Below are 8,615 nucleotides of genomic sequence, written 5' to 3'. Positions count from 1 at the left end.
GCCTCTTCCCCCAGCTCCAGCTCCAGCTCCATCCCCCTGACCCTCAAAGGATAAGCTGTATGGATGGATGGATAGTTTGTTGGATGGATGATGGTTAAAAGTTAATTTCTTACTCTAGTCAGTCTATTAAAAAAAATAAAAGTAATGCAATTATTTATATGTTAACTTAAAAAAAATGCATGTAGACAATGACATTTCATGTTATTCTGCTTCTTGTATTACAAATGCTGTTAAGGTCATCTGTAATAATTATGTACAGCATTATGTGATGTGTCACATATTATTTCATAAAGCTATCTTCTGCTAGTGAATTATGGATGACCGAAGATATTTTTACAATATACATAAATTGCATAGATATGTCATCCAGAGATACATAATAACAATCAGATTGACATATATATTTATACATGTATATATGCTGAGACACATCTAACCCCTCAGTGACTAAAGGTTAATAATAAGAGAAATAGGAGGAGGAACTAGTGGAAATGTCTCAACAATAAATGTTGAGTGTACTAATTGTAAGTCGCTTTGGACAAAAGCGTCAGCCAAATGACATGTAATGTAATGTAATGTAACTCCGCTGCAGTTACAACTCAGGAAGTGTGGGGGCGATAGAGCGCCCGATCCTCCTCAAAACGACCCGGTGAGGAAGAAAACCGGCGCTGATTTTGAACTTTTGAAGAAGAATGTGTAAAGTCAGTCAGACAGGTGTGGCTCGGTCGCTGCTGCTGCTGGAGAGGGAATCCACCTCCTAACCTCTGCGTTAACACTGGACGGCGGGACAGTACGTGTCAGCTGCACTTCCACTGGAGAAACATCGTACAGGTGCGTGTTGTGATTTCTTCTTTAGCAGCGCGAGCGACACGAAACTAACTCAGGTCTAATGTGACGATGCTAACGTTAGAGTGCTACAAGCAAGCTACAAGGCACAGAGACGTTCGAACAGCCGTGACATCATGTCGCTAAAGAACCTTTGCGAGCTGGTTTGAACACGGTGAAGATAACACGTGTCGGCGGTTATAACTCAGACGTGCACAACGTTACAATAAGTTCGTGCTACAATGGGTAACCTGTAATGATTCACCGCTAACTCTGTGCGATCCACGATGGGAACCCACCGAAACAACTATGCGTACGATCGGAGGTATCATCCACATGTTCTCTGTGTTAGTTAAAGTGTATGTGTGTCTGATCCAGCTGCAGTGAGACAGGATGGAGACGTCTACAGTGAACCTGTACAACCAGTTCCAGAGTCTCAGGGCTCAGGTGGACGGCCTGAATGAGGGCATTGAACCACGTAAGTTATTTCCACACTTCGTGTTGGTATTTGTCACTTCAGAAGCCTGTCGCTTTGTTAGTGTAGTGAAACCACTCTGCTGTGGCATGTGCTGGTGTAAGCAGCACTAATATGTTGGTTTTTCTACTGTTTGATTACCAACATGTGTAAAGTGGAGTGATGAATTATTAACCATTGAGTGAATGCAGAAACAGTGCTCAGTATAAGGCCTCAGATTTATTAGTTAAGTCTGAAAGGGCCTGGGTATGGTGAGCATTTCCATAACAAAAGCCCATATAATTCACTTCCACGAAAGCACTGTTACTTTACAACAGGAAACCGTCTTTTTGTGCTTTGTCTCAAAGTAATTTGCATGATTACAGCCGTAATGGCGACCAACTACACAGAACTACCGCTGGGTAAATACAATATGGTTGACAGCCTCAATATAAATGTATTTTCTTCCATTGTCTTATACAGAGTTCCTACAGATGGCAATGAACTTTGAGGATTGCCGTAAGAAGTGGCTGCGGGCGGGCGACGAGCTGGTTTCCTGTCAAGAAATATTGGCAAAAGCGGAGACTGAGAGGGGAGCGCTGGAGGTCAAACTAAAGCACGCTCGCAACCAGGTGGACGTGGAGATCCGCCGGCGGCAGAAGGCTGAGACACTCTATGAGAAGCTGGTTAGTGTAATAGTATTTACTCGCTCTATTATTTGAACTTGTGTACATAGCGATATGGAAATAAGAAAATGTATTTTAAAAAGTGATTTTTTTTTTTTTGCCAACAATATTAGGAACGTCAGCTGCAGTTGATCAGGGAGCTGCTAATATCAGACAACGGTAACAGTGTCCTCCTGAGCGAGGAGCAGCGCTCTGCCCTAGCCTTTCTCAGCGCTCACTCCCAGGCATCACAGGCTGCTAAAGGCAACCTCAACTCCAGCCGAAGGTCAGACCCTCCTAATCCAGTTCTGAAACAGTACTGATGAGGCTAAAGATGATTCTAGAATTTAAAATAAATAGGTTTTCTACTCTTTTCTTGATCTTTTAGTTATCTTAAAGATACTGTAGTATAGCACTGCAGTTGCTTACTGTCCATTGTAGAAGATTGAATATATGTGAAATATGAATTCCTATATTATAACTAATTAAAGGGTATGTCATACTAGTTTGCCAGGGCAAAACTTAATTCCCCATTAACATGGATACTGTGGGATTAAATAGACTTTCATCTCTTTTACAGGTTAACTAGGATCGATGAATCGGCTTCTTTGCTATCGGACATTAGCTACGACCAAACTGATGACTCTCTGGTATATTGAACTTATATCCTGTATATAATTGTATGATAACTCATGATTTGAGTCTCAAATAGTGGGACAATAGTGTTCATGAACATTGACTAAGTAATACTGTCTTTCTTTGCACTTGTCTTCTAGGACTGGGACTCCTCTGTGATGAAGACTGTGAGACTGCAGAAACGGCAGAAGCGAGTTAGTGATTCCTTAGCTCATATTTTCTTTGTTTATATTAATGACACTTACATTTTTAGCATTTCTTTCAGGTTTGGCATAAATGTGGTTACGGGTCTTTTTCTTGCTATTTATCAAGCCACAAGAAAGTGTTATTTAAAGTAAAATTTCAATCCACAGCGCTCCTCCAGGAAACTCGCTGAAATTCCTCCACAAGCTTTGAAGAAACGTCGCTCCACTGGACGCACGCCAGAAAGGGTAATGCTGACCTCTGCAGCCTGATCTAACACATTGCACAAACATCTGCAAAATAGACTGCATCTGTAAACATATCAAGTTCAGTGAAATAAAATCAGTTTGCCTATAAGACCATTAAACATCTTTTTTTTTATATATATAATTCAGATGAATGAGTCTATTGTGGCCAAAACTACCATCACTGTGCCCGTGAATGGTGGCACTGTTGAGACTGTCTCCACCATCGAAACTGTGCCGTACTGGACACGCAGCAGAAAGAAAAGTGGTAAGAATATTGTGGATAAAAAAAATCATTTGTGGGACCTGGGAACAAAAAAGTAAATAATTCTGACCCTGTTGGAATTTTTCCAGTTGGGGTTTGTTAATTAATTTTTTTTACTGGTTTTGGTATTTGACTAATGTGAGTTTGTGTCTGCAGTTGCTCCGGCGTGGGCTGATACAACCACTACTGACCAATCTGAGACCGCCAGCGAGGCTCCCAGCACAACTGTGTCAGATTTCCCAGCATCACTCCAAACCCCAAAATCGAAAGGAGGAAAGAAGCACCAGTTCATCCCTAAAACAGTAAGAGCGAGAACTTAGTGGTGTCTCTCTATAAACAATGTAAAGGTCTTGACCTTCAATGTAAAGTGCCTTGAGATAATGAATATTAAGATTTGGCACAATACAAATTGAAATGATGTACTTAACCACTGTGTCCCATCCATCACCAGGTGATCAGGTCTGAATTCTGTGCGCCCTGTGGAAGAAGAACAAAGTTTGGAAAGATTTACCTTCGCTGTCAGGATTGCAGGGTTGTGACTCATCCAGAATGTCGTGACCGCTGTCCCCTGCCCTGTAACCCCACATCTGTTAGCACTCCCATGTATAACACAGAGGTACATTTTCTCATCGCTTTACGATGTGTTTCAATATTAAAATGTTCTATTATTTTCATGTTACCTACATGAAAACTGATGTGTTCTGTGTTTAGTCCACCCTGGCTGACTTTGCTCCAGCCACATCCCCAAAGATCCCAGCTTTGGTTATCTACTGCATTAAGGAGATTGAACACAGAGGCCTACATGAGGTGAGGCTGTCTTAATTAAAGTCCCTGTTTACATGTCACCATCATGTTAATACTGCGATCTATTCCCTTGAGCAATTCTAATAGATAATCCCTTCTCTAATTGGTTATCTCCTTCACAGCCAGACAATGACGATTGCTTTTATCTTTTCCTCACTGCAGGTTGGCCTGTACAGACTCTCTGGCAACGAGCGCTTGGTGAAAGAGCTGAAAGAGAAGATGATTAGAGGAAAGACTCTGCCTCGGCTTAACAAAGTAGAAGACATCAACGTTATTACAGGTGTCCTCAAAGACTTCCTCAGAAACCTCCCTGAGCCACTGCTCACCTGCCACCTCAACAAAACCTTCATGGAAGCAGCAGGTGAGTTTCTGAACCTGAATTGCTTATGGGTGACCTGTTATCTAAAATGGTCTTTATACATCTCAAACTTTTTATTGCTTAAGTGCAAATACTTTGATTTATTACATGACCTCATTTGGATAGAGGAAACGGCTATATACAGGTTGATTAACTGACTGGTGTTAATGTCATTGTAGAAATCCAGGATGATGGCAACAGTCTGGCAATGTTGTACCATACGATAAGTGAGCTGCCTCAACCCAACCGAGACACTCTGGCCTGCATGATGATTCACCTGCAAAAGTAATTATAACATTTCAAAAAGGCTTTTGTTTTATCCTGTTTCTACGCTAGCATGGACCTTGTTGTGACCTCTAACATTTCTGCAATTCAGGTCAGCATGCACAGTTGAAAAGGACGTTGTGAAATGTATTATTTACTTCTTCCCCCAGGGTGTCACAGTATGTGGATAACAAAATGGATGTGCGCAACCTGGCCAGGGTCTTTGGCCCAACCCTCGTGGGTCATGCAGTTCCCAACCCAGACCCCATGACCATCCTGAATGACACAAGTAGACAACCAAAGGTAACGTTTAAGCTAGCACCTGATTTGTCAGTATGAACTATACATATGTGTGTACGCGTGCGCCGTTGTTTACTTTGAGAACAATTTTTTTGTTCTTTGGACATGTTTTTATGAAAAATCATTTTGTTCTGTCTCAAGGTGATAGAGCGTTTGCTCAGTATTCCAGAAAGCTACTGGAGCCAGTTTGCCCTTCCAGATAATACAGCCATGGACAACAATCACCAGTTTGAAACTCCAGACCACCATGGTAAAAAACAGACAGCTACAATAGAAATATACAGGATGAAATCACAAGATAAAGACGACGTGATTGTTAGTTGTGGCAAGACATAAGTTTGAGATTTAAATTCCTTTAAAAATGTTATCAATGGATACAGCCTCTTTGCTTTATAATTAACAGAACAGTCTGTATTGATGTTTAATTTATCTGTAGTGAGCATATTGGGACCAGTGACCACTCCAGAGCACCAGATGATGGTTAAAACACCCTCCTCTAGCTCGCTGTCCCAGCGCATGATGCAGACCCTCTCCAGCACCTCCTTGTAAGTTCACTCACATTCTGTTCACACAAAACTGAAATAAAGAGTCTGAATTTTTCACATGCCACAGCTTGTGAAAGCTAGGATAATATTTCCCATTTCAAATGATGCTGTAAATTTTTTTGTCAGCCAAGCACAGACTGTAAACGGCCACATAGTCCGGAGAATCTGATCTAAACAATTTACGAAATGAAAACAACTGATTGTGTGGGGCCATGGAAATATGAAGTCTTTACTTTATTGATTATATTGTCTAAAAACTAATTATCATAGAATTATCACCCCAGTCTTTGTGCTAAGCTAAACTTGTGTAATTTGCATATTTAAGTTTAAAGAATAGTTTTATCGATGTCACCTCCAGTTCAATCTTAAGCTTCGAACTAAAATATTCCACCTGATGTTGAGTAAACTATAAAAATGATTAGTTATTCTCATATGAAGACTGCATTCCCCTTTTTACCCATAAATATTTATTTCCAGGGGTATTCACATTTTCTTGCTCAAATTATGATGAATAATCTTAAAACATGACCGTCTTCCCCTCGCCTCTTCTTTTAGATTTGGGAGCAAGGGCAGATCAACAGCTGCCTATAACCGTCAGGGGAACTTCTTCTCTTCTCCACAGCTCAAGTAATGAAGGGTAAAAGAAAGAAGAAAAAAAAAAAGATGCTCACCCATGTTGTATTTTTTTACCTACTGCAATAACAAAATGTATAATGACATAATCATGTGGGAAAACTAATGTGCAATTTTAGCATGCAAAAAAACAATGATTTTTTTTATTGAAGTGTTCTAACCTCATTGCCATATGTTTTTATTTTTTTCTGTGGAAAGATTCCTGCATGAGTTTAAAGTTTGTTTTTTATATCTTGTGACTACTGACGATTTATTAATGACCAAAACTGGTCACATGTATGTGATGTTGAGGTTTAACTCTTAACCCAATTTAATGATTGTTATTTTCTAATAACACTTGGCATGATGTTCCTAAGCTATTTGATCATAGGTGTTCATCCATCTTTGAATCTGTGGTTGTAACCACGGTGACAGGGATGCGAAGGCACAGAAAAATCATTGGCCAGTGTCTTTTTGGCTTTACTTACGTTGTTGTTGTCTTGGAAACTGAAACCAGTTTCCTGATTTTATCCTTTTGTGTTATGTATGTTGATTGTGTGGCGTGAAATAACAATCATGAATTTTCTACTTTAACAATACTGCATTGTAAACACTGATATTGAATAGAAAGAACGTTGCTTTTTGCACTGTATGAATGTACGTTAACAATCTGAGTATTTTCTACCTAGAGGTACAGCACACTAGAGGCTGCTGTTGCACCACTTTTATTATGCAAACCTTAACCAAAGAAGAGGATCTGAGACATCTGTGTGCTCATCACAAAATAAAGTTTCTTCAGCCTGTTCACTTCCTGTTGAGGATTTGTATCCACAATAGTTTTGTATGGTGACATCTCAAGTAACACACTGGAGATAATGTCTTCTCGCTGTCCTGACAAAATCTCCCTATTTGTGGGTACATTTTTTTTGTTAAAACCAAATCTAGTGCCAGTCAGAAATATGGATAATTTTAGGTTGTCGGATCCTTTAACACAGCTTTGTTCAATATGTATTTTATACATCCTTATACAATATTTCCATTATGTTGTTGCTCTACTGAAATACTGTCTAAATGACTTATGATCTTGGGGACTGAATGTTAATGTCCATTCCTTTTGTCTTCGCTCAAATAAGATTACACAAATCCATAGTGGAGTTAAAAATAAAACATCAAAAGACTGGATGGTTTGTCTTGGTGGTTGTTGTTCATGCATGTGGGACGAGGAGCTCTGCTGAAATGAGGCCTGAGAGCATCTGAGGAAAACATCATACATGTGGGTTTTATTAGAAGAAATTCAACATCAAAACAACCATCTTGCACCTGCACAGGTTTTTGTGTTGCCCAATTAACTCTGAGGATGTTAATGCTGTATTCTTGTAGCCCTCAATGTTCATTCATCTTGATTTTCAACGTCTAATTTGAGTGTTAACCATTGTTGAAGATCTTAAATGAAAGAGCGTAGACACATCAGCATTTATTCCAAAGCTGACATGGAACTGAATGATAATACAATTTGGCTCATTGTTCAAATAGTCATTACAGCTATTTCCATAATCTATTGAGCCGAGTGGACAGGCGATGAGGTCCAACATCATCATGAATTAAAGCAGGGATCATTTACTCATCTTATAGTTATTCCATTAACAGCTCACTGTGGAGAGAGCTGAACTCAGGCGGAACCTATTGACATACATTTTATATGGCCTCATTCAATACAGAGCTTCAGCAGCATATTAGGCCCTTTGAGATCTACACCCAGCTGTTTGGGGGAGAAATGAAAATATGGTGAGCAGAGTTCATCCAAATTAGCCTGTTCCTTGCTTCCTTTCTTTCTGACTGTTACACAAGCATACGACTGCAGAGAAAAGTCCCGAAAAAATGTTTGAATTTCAAATCAACATTAATAGTTCATTAGCCTGAAATAAGGTCTCCTGTGTGTCGATCTGTCCTCTCATCGGGGGGATTGTGTGTTTATGCTGTACGATGCAGCATACGCTCGGAGGCTGCAGACATCAAACAGCTGGCTGTGTACAGTGCGTCTCTGCAGCTCCACATTCCAGCATGCCCCAGTGTGTAGTGATGGAGCTCTGCTCTGCTGTGGGACCAATGAGGGCCAAATGAGTAACTAGTCCAATTAAGAGCTCTTAAATAAATTACAATGTAAGCTAGTAAACACACAACAACAACAGCACTATTTAATTCCTTTATTTATACAGTGAACTGCAAGCAGTAATGCCAAAGGAGAGAAAAGTGCTATTACTATTTCTGGAAGTGGCGTCAGATCAATAAATTATTCAATTTCATAAGGTTCAGTTATCGCTGGTATTGACGGATTGAAAATACGGTCTATAGGTGTTAAGCTCTCGCTGAGCAGCATGTACAGTGTGTCCGGGGCTGTCTGTTCGAGGCCGGAGCCAATAATGTCAGCACCTCAGAGATGTCAGCTCAATAGGTGCCAG

At 40.1% G+C, this 8,615-nt stretch overlaps 1 protein-coding gene across 1 annotated transcript; it reads left to right on the top strand.

Moving 5' to 3' along the window:
* The first annotated feature begins 662 nt into the window (after nucleotides 1–662).
* On the top strand, nucleotides 663–7,336 carry LOC128455231 (rac GTPase-activating protein 1). Its single transcript, XM_053438918.1, has 17 exons — nucleotides 663–831; nucleotides 1,204–1,303; nucleotides 1,763–1,965; nucleotides 2,079–2,230; nucleotides 2,525–2,594; nucleotides 2,721–2,774; nucleotides 2,934–3,011; nucleotides 3,159–3,276; nucleotides 3,430–3,575; nucleotides 3,725–3,889; nucleotides 3,985–4,080; nucleotides 4,240–4,438; nucleotides 4,615–4,720; nucleotides 4,870–5,002; nucleotides 5,141–5,249; nucleotides 5,436–5,544; nucleotides 6,100–7,336. The coding sequence occupies exons 2-17, from the start codon at nucleotides 1,219–1,221 to the stop codon at nucleotides 6,173–6,175; spliced, it is 1,899 nt and encodes a 632-aa protein (XP_053294893.1). The 5' UTR covers nucleotides 663–831; nucleotides 1,204–1,218; the 3' UTR covers nucleotides 6,176–7,336.
* The last annotated feature ends 1,279 nt before the right edge of the window (nucleotides 7,337–8,615 follow it).

The sequence above is a fragment of the Pleuronectes platessa genome, chromosome 2, assembly GCF_947347685.1.
Source record: "Pleuronectes platessa chromosome 2, fPlePla1.1, whole genome shotgun sequence".
In the NCBI taxonomy this organism is placed as follows: Eukaryota; Metazoa; Chordata; class Actinopteri; order Pleuronectiformes; family Pleuronectidae; genus Pleuronectes; species Pleuronectes platessa.
Note: the sequence above shows the minus strand (reverse complement) of the source record. Positions and strands in the feature narration are given on the sequence as shown.

Bases quoted from the DNA above. Each gene is read 5' to 3' on its own strand.
- LOC128455231 (XM_053438918.1), top strand. From the start codon at position 1,219: ATGGAGACGTCTACAGTGAACCTGTACAACCAGTTCCAGAGTCTCAGG. The intron at 1,304-1,762 runs GTAAGTTATTTC...TGTCTTATACAG, and splicing joins GAATGAGGGCATTGAACCAC to AGTTCCTACAGATGGCAATG. The intron at 3,890-3,984 runs GTACATTTTCTC...TTCTGTGTTTAG, and splicing joins CTCCCATGTATAACACAGAG to TCCACCCTGGCTGACTTTGC.